This window comes from Tachysurus fulvidraco, chromosome 2, assembly GCF_022655615.1.
Source record: "Tachysurus fulvidraco isolate hzauxx_2018 chromosome 2, HZAU_PFXX_2.0, whole genome shotgun sequence".
NCBI lineage: Eukaryota > Metazoa > Chordata > Actinopteri > Siluriformes > Bagridae > Tachysurus > Tachysurus fulvidraco.
Window position 1 is genome coordinate 27,368,220 of NC_062519.1, and position 11,743 is coordinate 27,379,962.

The 11,743-nt window shown below is 38.6% G+C and overlaps 1 protein-coding gene across 1 annotated transcript; it reads left to right on the plus strand.

The window, feature by feature from the left end:
- Positions 1-1,996: 1,996 nt before the first annotated feature.
- Positions 1,997-7,295, plus strand: rgmd (RGM domain family, member D). The gene is made up of 3 exons (XM_027170103.2): positions 1,997-2,231; positions 4,343-4,857; positions 5,870-7,295. The coding sequence occupies exons 1-3, from the start codon at positions 2,138-2,140 to the stop codon at positions 6,533-6,535; spliced, it is 1,275 nt and encodes a 424-aa protein (XP_027025904.1). The 5' UTR covers positions 1,997-2,137; the 3' UTR covers positions 6,536-7,295.
- Positions 7,296-11,743: the final 4,448 nt, after the last annotated feature.

Genomic DNA, 11,743 nt, shown 5'->3' on the forward strand with positions numbered 1-11,743 from the left:
TCATCCATCCACCTGAGTGAAAGAAGTGTTTGCTTCAGTGCTCTGTATGTGAATGATTCCTCTATACCATCAATACCCATATAGGCCTGAGAGATGACTGACTTTATGAGAGCAGGCTGCTCTGCAGAACCACAACCATGTAATTACGGTTGCCACACACACCATTAATGCACTCATTATTGTGTAAGAGGCTGAGATGTTGCCTCTGGTAAATTTGGTAGCTGGGTACTAAATACTAACAATGTTACAAGCCTTCCACAACAACTCAAAAACAACAAATATGTTGTTGTGTTTGGTTAGACCATTAATTATTTCAAGGGAATTGATTCATTGCTTCTTTTATTCCCAGAATATCACTTGACTCCAAATGGATCCCAGAAATCTTCTCTCAAGAAGGTACTATATTCTGTGTTATAAACAATTTTTAATGCCAAAACAACAACTTATTTTGCACCACTGGCATAACGAAATAAAGAAATTAAGGTATTAGTGTCTGTGTTTGTCTTTGTACTTTATACATGCAAAGAATCTGTAAAACGGAAGATAATCAGCACTGAAAACATTTTCTAATTGTACATCTACAAAACAAGGCATGTGTACCTGATAAAAGTATACGGTGTGATACGTAACATTAAACATCATCTTTTGGTATCGTAATGTGATATTTTTGTCTAATACCACAGAGCTGTATATTTTCAATTCTGATTGGTCAGAAGGTGTTTGATCATTTTCTAGAAACTATAGTAAACTCATTATAATTTTCATATAACAGCTTGCTTGGTCATGTTTTATTTGTTATCTATCATTTCATTTACTACTCATACCTAGAAATGGTAACCACAAAGCAGCACCCAAGTACACAATTGTATTGTTATTTTATTGTCGCTCATCTCAGGGGCTGTCAAAATTTTAGTAGTCAGTTACCCTTTTAACTGTAAAATAAATTTCACACACACCCTTATTACAAATCTTACAGCAACGATAATAATAATACTATATTGTGATGTCACATTTTTTTAGACACTGTATATATTGGGATACCTTTTTATTACAAACTGACTGGAACAAGCTGATGTATTCCTGCTTTTGTTTGCTTGTTTGTTTTTGTTGTGTTTTTAACAAAACTATTGTATTTTTTTAGCAGTTATTACACATAACATATCATGATACACTAACTGTCCCACTTTATTAGGAACACCTCTACACCTGCCCATTTATGCAGTTACCAAATCAGCCAATCATATAGCAGCAGGACAATGCATAATATCATACAGACACAAGTCAATAGCTTCATTTAATATTCACAGGTTGTTGTTTTTTTAGACACACCATTTTGTGTATAATCAAACCATATGGCACTAACATCCATGCCACAGTTAGAGTCACAGAACATTAACTGAAGCTCTTGACCTGTATCTGAATGCATGTAAATATATGGAAGCAGCACAATGCATAAAGTCATTAGATTAGGTTGAATCTAATCTAATCTAATCTAATCTAATCTAATGACTTTATGCATTGTGCTGCTGCCATATATAATCAATAAATACATATAAGACCATCATAAAAATGTGGTAAAGGAGACATGTAGTTGTTTTTCTTGAGAGGTCCTTGTATTTGCATGATTGTTTGTATGTATATTTTCACTATGTAGTGTTTATGTATGGCTGTTACCTTGTATGTAGCCTTTTACTATGTTGTTTATGTATGGCTGCTACCTTGGCCAGGTCTCTCTTGTAAAAGAGATTTTTTATCTCAATGAGACTTCGTGGTAAAATAAAGGTAAATAAAATAAATACAAATGCATGGATAACTGTATAAATAGTAGACATATTAGTGTTCTTATTAAAGTGGACACTGAGTGCATAGGTATCTTCAGATTCTCTTTATTAGTGAGTCAGTGAATAAACACTAGAAAGGCGGGATAACATTAGCCACGCCCACAAAACGCAAAGATCCCGCCCATTGGCAGCAGTTGGGCCGAATCCCAGTACCGAATCCCAATCCCAGAGAGAGAGAGAGAGAGAGAGAGAGAGAGAGTGTGTGTGTGTGTTATGCTGTGAGAGTTGTTTTGTTTCTCCACAGCGTCGATGTGCAGCAGAAGTTGGTGATTTCCATTCTAACTGAATGGATTGGCATGGGGAGAAGCGGAACTCTCAACTCGGCAAAGCTGCAGCTTTTTAACCGGATTTCGCTTGTCATGGTTTCCCTGTCGCTCTTACTTCAGCCAGGTGAGAGGACTTTTTGTGTTCTGTTTTTCCGAACTCCGCAGTGCAAGAGTTAGCCATTCCAAAGTTTTTTAAAGTCTAGATAAACATATAATAGTTGTTTTTTTTTCTTTACACTAGGTAGAATTTTGGAAATATCTATGCATGGATGTTTTGTTGTGTTTGTTTTGGAAGCTATAACGAAGAACAATTAAAGCTACATGGTCATTTAGCCACTAGCCAGCCTTGCTAACATAACAGCACGAGTGTGCTAAGCTAACTCAGCTAGCTAAACTACGTGCGCGTAGATTTTATGTTAACCATTAGCTAGCTAACGGTCATGGCGTTATTGTTTTAGGTGTTGTGCAGTTTTTTTTTTAATAGAAAATCTTTAAATTCTTAACTGCATTGTTTTGACCACGTTGTTGCAGTTGTTTTTTTTTTTTTTAGTATTTTACCGTTGTTATATTTTTTTTATTAGTTTTTTCCATTTTCTCTTCAGCTAACGTTAAATACTTTCCTCAGTTGAAAACAGCTAAGTGCGCGCGCTCCAGTAAACCGAGTAGTTTTTACATTTTTTCGTTGTTTTTCCTGTTTAAAATGTGAGTTTATTTTTTTTAAACCATGAAAATGTTGATATGATTTTCATAAAGCCGCCACTTTGACCTGATTGTATTGTTCCTGCATTTTCCTCACTATTAAGGTTAGTTTACTGCGTTATATTTGTTATAACATCCAAAATAAACTCCTAAAGCACCTTTGGGATTTGTATTACTGTTATCTGATGTTGACTGGTTTCCTGATATTATAATGATGATAAATCCTCTTTTGTTTTGGACCAACTTCCTGAATTTATATGTACACGTGAACAATTTATTATCAAGACGATAGATAGATAGATAGATAGATAGATAGATAGATAGATAGATAGATAGATAGATGTAGGAGTGATTATGATCAATACCCAGATCAAGATCATAGTGAGACAGATAGTGAGCTGTATAACATAAAAACCAAGATGGCAGAAAACTCTTTCTTAAACAATTTTCTTAATCGATTAATATGTTGGTTTTCCCCCAGATTGCTTTAAATGCTTTTCAATCTACCCCTATTACTACAGAACCCATACCAAAACTTACTCCAACTCACCCACTGCAACACAGCATTACTTCATCAATCATGGCATGAGAATATTATCAAGAGCTTTTGATCGTAAAATCTCACAGATTTTAATTTTTTTTAGTTGTTGTGGCCTTAAACACCAGTAAGATTCATGTTCTGTTAAGATTTTTGTATACTTTGTTGTCTGAAGTTAACTTTTGCCTGTGTAGTGTAATATAACTTACATCTTGTGTTTTCTGAAATGAGTAAGTTCATCCCACAACCTCTAGCTTTCAACGTTCTTAGTCATCTTTAATTCATCCATAACTAATTGCTCAAAACTGGGTTTGCAGCTGTTTCCTGTCTGTATGCCTTCCGACACTGCACGTAGTAGACTTATCATGTGACTCCATTTTTGTGACTGTGTATTTCAGGATCTGTTTGTGAATGATCACGTGTATGTTTCTTGTTTTTCTGCCTAGTCAAAGCTCAGCCTTTTGCCATTGATGGTTTCATTGTCGTGTTTTCTTGGTCCCTATCTTGAAATGTGTCTGTTGTTTTTTTTGTCTTCATTTCTACTGGCTGTGTTTCTTGATTCTTATAGTGCACACCCACAAGTGTTTGTTAAGATTATGAGCTGGTTTCTTTTTCCATCTGTAATGCATTGTGGGAGTTGTGTGTTTCATTACGACATTTTCCGTCACTCCTCAGCTCTGCCTGGCTGTGTGCGTGGACGTTGCCAGATTAATTATTTGGATTGGTTACTGTTAAATGTTGTGTAGGATTTGTGTAGGATTGGTCGTGGACTCATAGTAGGTTGATTGTTGTTTGGTAATATTACAGTTTTGTATTTTTTCTATCAAATTGATTTATTACATTGTTAACATTTCTTACATGGTTACACCTGCACATTTCTTACATGCTGCACTTAATATTCAGGTTAAAGCTCTATGACTGGAAGGTTTGTTATTTTTCACATGAAAAGGTTAATTTCCATTAGCACTAAGTGAAATGTGTCTCTGTCTGGTTTGTAGCATGCTGTCAAACATGTCGGATCCAGCGTTGTAACGCAGAATACGTGGCATCGTTCTCACCTGCCACCGGCCTTCAGGAGGATGTGGTGTCTGATGTGGACTACTGCACGGCTCTGAGGGCGTACTCGTTGTGCACCAGACGAACGTCCCGTGGCTGCAGAGGGGACCTTGTTTACCACTCAGCTGTGTTTCGAATCAAGGAACTCTTTGCTCAGCACAACTGCTCCAGCGAGGGTCCCACATCTTCAGTCAAAGCTCCAAGCACATCCAGGCCCACTGCAGTGGATACATGCGACTTTGAGAGCAGAGTGCTGGCTTCAGGCCCAGGGGATGCACAGAAAAAAAAGTATGCACACTGTGGACTATTTGGGGACCCTCACTTGCGCACTTTCAAAGATGAGTTTCAGACATGCAGGGTGGAGGGCGCATGGCCGCTCATCCACAATCGCTACCTCTCTGTTCAGGTCACGAACGTGCCTGTTGTAGAGGGATCAAGTGCCACAGCAACCAACAAGGTGAGATATCATCACTGACATGCTTTCACACTAGGTATACAGCAGTCATAGAAAATTGACATTTCTTCTTCTTTGACTTGTGCAGACAAATCTAAGTGTTTAATGAAAAACAAAAACAAGGGCCCTAACGCAAATAAAACGCTCAGTAACTTCCAAATTAAAGCAAGTTTATTTTCCCCATGTTGATTGTGGGTTATGACTGAGATTTTCTATTTAAGTTAACAACCATCAAAAGATAAGCTACAGATTTTGATCATTAAAGTAGATCAAGAGCATTTTAGCACTTTTAGTTTACAGGGTAGCTTTAGATTTCCTAGCATTAACTGCCCTCGTATCTATATTTAGTGCAGGTGATCCCTCTCTGGGAGAATGTGCTTTCTGTTGGCTAAATTCTAACCAGGTGTGTTGGTAATAATCATAAGAAAGGAGGAAAATTTTGAATTACTAATATGCAGTATCTTTGTGACCTGCTGTTTTAGTCCAGACAAACCGAATCTGCTGATAACAGTGGACAGTCCAGCAGTTCTTGGGGAAAAAAAACATTTCTGGAGAAATTGCAGGCATTAGATAGCATTTAATCAGTGGATTATCTATTTTAATATTTATATACTGTAGTTGTGGTTCTTCTAATCATAATTTTGTTGGGAAAAGAACAAAATCATTCAGGATATTTATTTTTTAAATGTGCTGTATTCCCCTACTGCCACTCTGTGGTGAAGTTTAATACTTCATCCTCCACTATGTCTGAGTCTACACAAACCATGCTTCTGAAACTTCACCACATTCTCTGCTCTTCTATATTGACCCTATGCTGTAACAGATAAAAACCAAAGCATGCACCCTTGCCACTGACACACATTTTATCAGTACCATGAGTTTAACTAACCAAGGAATAAAATGTGCTGTGATAGAAAAGTAATCTTATCTGGATGGTGTGGGCGAGAAGCAGCATAGAAAAGGTAAAGTAGATTTTATTTATTGTAATAATTGATTGCTACCTTCTTGTCCACAGATAACAGTCATATTCAAAGCGTACCGTGACTGCACCGAGCAGAAGGTGTACCAGGCCACTACAGATGACGTACCCTCCGCCTTCCAGGATGGTACACGCAGCGGGGGTCATGCAGGCAGCCTGCGCATAACTGAGGGAAGCGGACACAGCGGTATGCGTCAGGTTACAATCAACGCGCGCTACTTGGGCACGTCCATCATTGTGCGGAGGGTCGGCCGCTACCTCACGTTTGCCATCCGCGTTCCTGAAGAGATGGTGGAGGAGAGCGGTGGCTTACAGCTGTGCCTGCACGGCTGCCCACGCAGCGAGCTCATCAACGCACACGTGCTGAGCCGAGGACAACGGCAGAGTGAGGGACAGATGCAGCCGGGCAGCATGGGTCACACCGACCTGCTCGAGCGTGCCACCTCAAGATGCAGAGAAACACTGCAGGTTGAAGATGTTTATTTCCAGTCATGCGTTTTTGATGTCCTCACCACCGGAGACGTGCAGTTCTCTATGGCAGCGTTTGCAGCGCTGCAGGACCTGAAGGCTCTTCCTCCCAGCACGCTGGAGCAGAGTGCAGTCAGGACTCCACATGTTTCTAACAGGGCAAGAGAGAGCTCTCCATCACTCCTTGTCATCACGCTGCTTCTTTTGCTCATCCTGCTGAAGAGGCCGGGTTAGTGGAGACACAAGGGAAAAAACGTATTTGATCGAACTTCTGTTTTAAAGCTCTTTTGAATAATCTTCTTGGATCTGTCAGAAGCACTCCAATCATCTTTCCTCACACTTCCACATTAAACCCAAAATTCAACACAGTGGTCATTAAAACTCAGTGCTTTCCATAACGGAATTATGTTGCAATACATCTCAGTATCTTGAAGGAGGCAGAACAGTCTGTGAAGGCTGAGGGCAGCTATTTAAATCTAATTAGCATGGACATTATGTGTAACACCAGCAATGCTTATTTGTGATCCTGAAGAAAATTCATAGAATATAGATGCATCATGGACATGGCTCTGGGACTGGTAGATAATGACATCTCTCAGTCTTCTTGGCTTGAACATGGCACTTAATGCTACTCCTTTGTAATAAATGGATTAACAACATGGACTCCAACAACTAAATGAAAATGCTACCTATCCATATAGTTCTACAGGTACAGTATATAAAACACATGGTACAAATCAGGCTACAGGTACAGTACAAAACAGTAAGTCCCCGAGCCACCCTGCTTCCCGCATTACTGTTTAGAGCTAAGAAACAAATTCTTTATATAATAATATATTAAAAGTGTGTATATATGTGTGTATAATGTGTACATTCTCCTTTGTATAGATGATTTGTAAATGTGATGTTTTTGCAGTCGTTTTTCTTTTTTAAACTCAGAAGTAAGTAATATGTAACCCCTGGACTTTTCCATATTAAAATAAGTGTTACACTATCCTGATGTTTTACTGCTTTCTTTGGGGTTTTCTGCTATGTGGTTACATCTATGCCTAATATGGCTGATGGCCAACTGTAAACGAAGTCGGCACACTCGCGCTCTGTGTGTACGTTCAGTCCACTCTGTAATCACTCCATTTTACCCAAGAACAATCAGAATTACCACAAACAAAACAATCCCTTTGTCGTCTATTATTGTTGGAAATGAAATCAAACGGAGCAGCGGTTGTTTACCTACCCAAGCAGGTAATGGGTGGAGGAACTCATAAATGCTTTGGTATACCACAAACCACTGTGGGGATGATTAAAAAAGTTTTAAAACATCTGGAACTGTTGCAAACTTGCCAAGGGGAGGATTTATGTGCAGTGTTTCAACTCAAATAGGAAGGAAGGGGGGAGGTACACAAACAGTTTCACATTCTCACTTTTTAGTTGTGTTTTACAGTTGACTGTAATGTGGTCATGCGATTACACTAGTATAGCCCAATAGTAGTGGACAGTGTGTTTTAAAAATATCTCGTTATTTGGTATGTGTGTATATATATATATAATTTTTTGTCATGTGTACCACGTGCTTGATTTTGGATACTCTTCTTGAAAGATTATTAGATAATCCTAATTAGTATAATCATAACAATCATCATGATTTGTTACCCAAGTTCCCTTTGTAGTGGGTCTGATAACAGACAATTTCATAAAGTTAAATTAGATTTTGTAATTTTAGACAACATTAGGGGCTGGGGGGGTTGTCAATAAAGTGTCTCCTGTGTCACATCATCTCTGCAGCTCACATCACTTGGATAAATTGGAACACATTGCGAGGTCTTGTTCAAATCTACAGCTGTCCAGTTTCAATCAGCCTAGGATTGTAGTCTCACATTCCTGTTCTTGGATAAAAGGAGTGGAGTTCGAAGGTGGTTGTCTGCCGTTGTAGCCCTTCCACCTCAAGGTTCAGTGTGTTGTGTGCTCTGAGATGCTTTTCTACCCACCAAATTATAAAAAGTGGTTGAGTTACCATATCTCAAAACCTGCCTGAATGGAAGCATTATGCTCTGCCACATGATTATCTTACTGGGAAATTGCACGAATAAGCAGTTGTGTTGTGGGTGTTCCTATTAAAGTGACCAGTGAGTGCATCTTGTAAAAGTGTCCTTATTTCCATATTTACATTTATGGCATTTGGCATATGCCCATATCCAGAGCAAATTGTAAGGTCCGTGGAAAAAGTGAAACGCTCGACTAATTTGCACTTCATTCATCGTGCTATGCTACATCTCCTCCTGCAGAGCTGTTCACCCGTGTGTTCCTCCCACAGCCGCAGTGCTTCATCACCCTCAGCTTTAATATCATCCAGCATGGAGACAGGAGAAGAGGCCATTTTTCAGCCACAATAAAACCTGTCACAAATCATTTTTCACAGCTCAACTTAACACTGACCAATAACACGCTCTCTTACTGCCTCTACTTACAGTATCTGGTGCGTGTTATAACAGTTTACTTTAATTGGAGACGAGCATGTGATGTCATCCAAATACTCTTGAGGAAGTTCCCCACATTGGGCTGAGTGTTTTGATATGTCACATTTCCATGTTGTGCTAATTTCTTTTTTTCACGTGACGTCACGTGACGTGTCCAGAATACAGGTGAGGCAGTTCTCCTCATTGTGCTGAGTGTTTTGAGTGTTTTGATATGTCACAAGGCTGTGGGACAACCGAAAGGCCAGTCGGTACACCAATTTAAAACTTTGTTCAGAGTATCACCCTAAAGGACCTGGCCGAGTTTGGTGTAGATAGTTCGAAAGCTTGCCAAGTTATAAACCCCAAAATTTATAATGGGAGTCTATGGGGAAAAAGGCCATTTTGAGACCCGGTACCGGAAATATCGGTATCGGTACTCTTAGAAAAGTAATAGCAACAAGCTTCAGACCAGGGTCTACAACATATCCAAATTTGGTGCATGTGACTCGAAAGCTCAAGGAGGAGTAGCAATTAATAAAAAGTTGGCTAAGAAAAATAACTCCTTCTACAAAGCCAACATAAAAAGTCAATCAAATCAAAAGACAAGTCAAAAATCATTGGAGAGAAGTCAACGTTTTGTGATTCAAAAAAAATGTAGATATATGTTATAGAATTATATTAAGATATAAATTAGAACTTTGGGAACTTTTGAATTTTATGGTGTCAAAATTTTAGTACATTTCCGAATTTTGAGATAATTGCAAAATGTTGAGGTATTAAAGTAAAAATGAGAGATGATAGGTCAACGTTCTGAGATCAGTTAGAATAAGAATACTGAGAGGTTAGAATCTGAGATTTAAAAAAATGCCAATTTTCTAAGGTCAAAAAAAGAAAGAAAAAAAAAGTTCTCTCTATTTTTATCTGGTAGACCTGTCCCTCCATAGTAATGACACACTGAGGTTACTCCATGTTTGATATCTAAATATCAAAAAAAGAAATCATAAAATTCCATCTTCTGTCATTTTTGTGAATTTGATTGGACAGTGGTCTATCTACATTTAATTTCTCCTCCAAACACATTTAGGGAGATGACAGATTTAATAGTACTCATGTGTTTATACCTGTGACTGTATTATCCATCTGCCTTCACCGTCAATGCTGATGAAGTGTTATACAGGGTTTCAGAGAATCAGGCTGAAAAATATTACCTTAATGATATCAAAATATTGACACGACTGTCACTTAGAGGCTGCATGAATCTACAGTGCAGGCTAGAAAGAAATCAGCCCCAGCTAATGCCTTCTTCATACGTTCTACATCCTCTGTATTCTTCTTACAACCTTTTGAACTGAGTAATACATTTCTCCCAGCTGCTCCTGGTTGTATAGTGTAACCTATAAAGCCCAATTTTCTCTACAGTGTTTTACAATCAGCTTTATGACATGGGATACACAAGAGTATTAACTTCTCTACTGTATGTTTAAAGTGCTGCATTCGGTACCATCTCTTTATACCAGGTCATAAGTGTACGCCTCTAAACTTTCTAACAAATGGTCCTTTCACACCCCGAGCACAGAAGAACCCAGCTCAGACATTAGGCGTCTATATCATAAATCTTGGAAAGTTATAATAATTTGCAATTCCCTCCCTCATCAAAGACAATATTAGCCTAATTTATTATCTCCGTGCGTGTGCGGCTCACAGAGGCTGTGGAGATAAGAGTGTATCAGGAGGGGGATTGATTTTCATTAACTGATTGTAATAAAGATGAACTACCGGGCTTGTGCTCTGACCAAGAGCCACACTTTATTGTAATTGGGCCAATTTATTTCAGGAGCTGCTGCCTCTACTTTTAATGCTCTCTCTCTCTCCGTCCCTCTCTCTTTCTCTCATTCTCATCACTTTATCTCCCTCCTTCTATCCTTTCACCTGTTTCTCTCTTGCACACTTCAATGTTCCCATCATAGCTTTGGCTTTTGTCTCAATATTACTCCTAGTGAGTGTGTGCAATGGAGATTACTGGAACAGTCATTGTTATTATGCACATATAGAGTAGTGAGGTTGTTGGGCTGCCTTGTAACACAACATCTTGCTATATAGGTTTTTGCATGTGGTCATTTTGTACACATGGTTTATGGTGCCCCCTGGTGGAACTGTTACAACCAGGGCACAATATTAGCATCCTGGTAATAACAAACTCTGCCCTCTGTTGACAATCTTCACCACTTTAGGATAAGAACATACAAAATAATCAGTTCTCTGTCATGTGTCTGATTCTGACACCATGTATCATTGCTGTGTCTCCTTTTGCGCTCCATATCTGCCCCTTTCCTCATGAAATTACTTATTCCTGGAGCTTTTGCCCTTGTGTTCCACTTTCTGTGCGTTAGATGATCACACATGGATGCAACAGATTTCCGGACATCACCTCTGGTTCAGTGGATCGTTTTACCTGGATACTGTAGACATGTAGCTATGAGCTGCTGCTGTAATCATAAACACTTCCTTGCTCATCCTTACTCAACGCACATGTCTAGTGTCATTCCAGTATTTCTACACACATAATATTGATTGAACCTACAGTATTTACACTTGTTGGCACTGTTTTTGTGTATTATCTTTTGTGTATTGTTTTTTGTGTATTGTCTTTTGTGTAATGTCTTATTTTTTGTTTGCACTGTCTTTTGTCCTTTTGTCTTGTTTGTCTTGTACTGCACTGTTTGCACCAGGTTGCACAGATGCACTTGATGTATCTAGGACTACTTAATAAGTCCTTATAGCTCTGTCTTTGTTTTATGTAGCACCACGATCCTGGAGAAACGTTGTCTCATTTCACTGTGTACTGCAACTACTATATATGGTTGAAATGACAATAAAAGCTTCTTGACTTGACTTGACTTGACTTGACTTGACTTAACTTGACTTGACCTGTTTGACAGTATACAGTTGTAGAAAAACAATGATTTCTAATCACATTTTCTGGTTTCAT

Coding starts and splice junctions, on each gene's coding strand:
- rgmd (XM_027170103.2), top strand. CDS start 2,138: ATGGGGAGAAGCGGAACTCTCAACTCGGCAAAGCTGCAGCTTTTTAAC. Junction 2,232..4,342: donor GTCGCTCTTACTTCAGCCAG/GTGAGAGGACTT, acceptor TCTGGTTTGTAG/CATGCTGTCAAACATGTCGG. Junction 4,858..5,869: donor GTGCCACAGCAACCAACAAG/GTGAGATATCAT, acceptor TCTTGTCCACAG/ATAACAGTCATATTCAAAGC.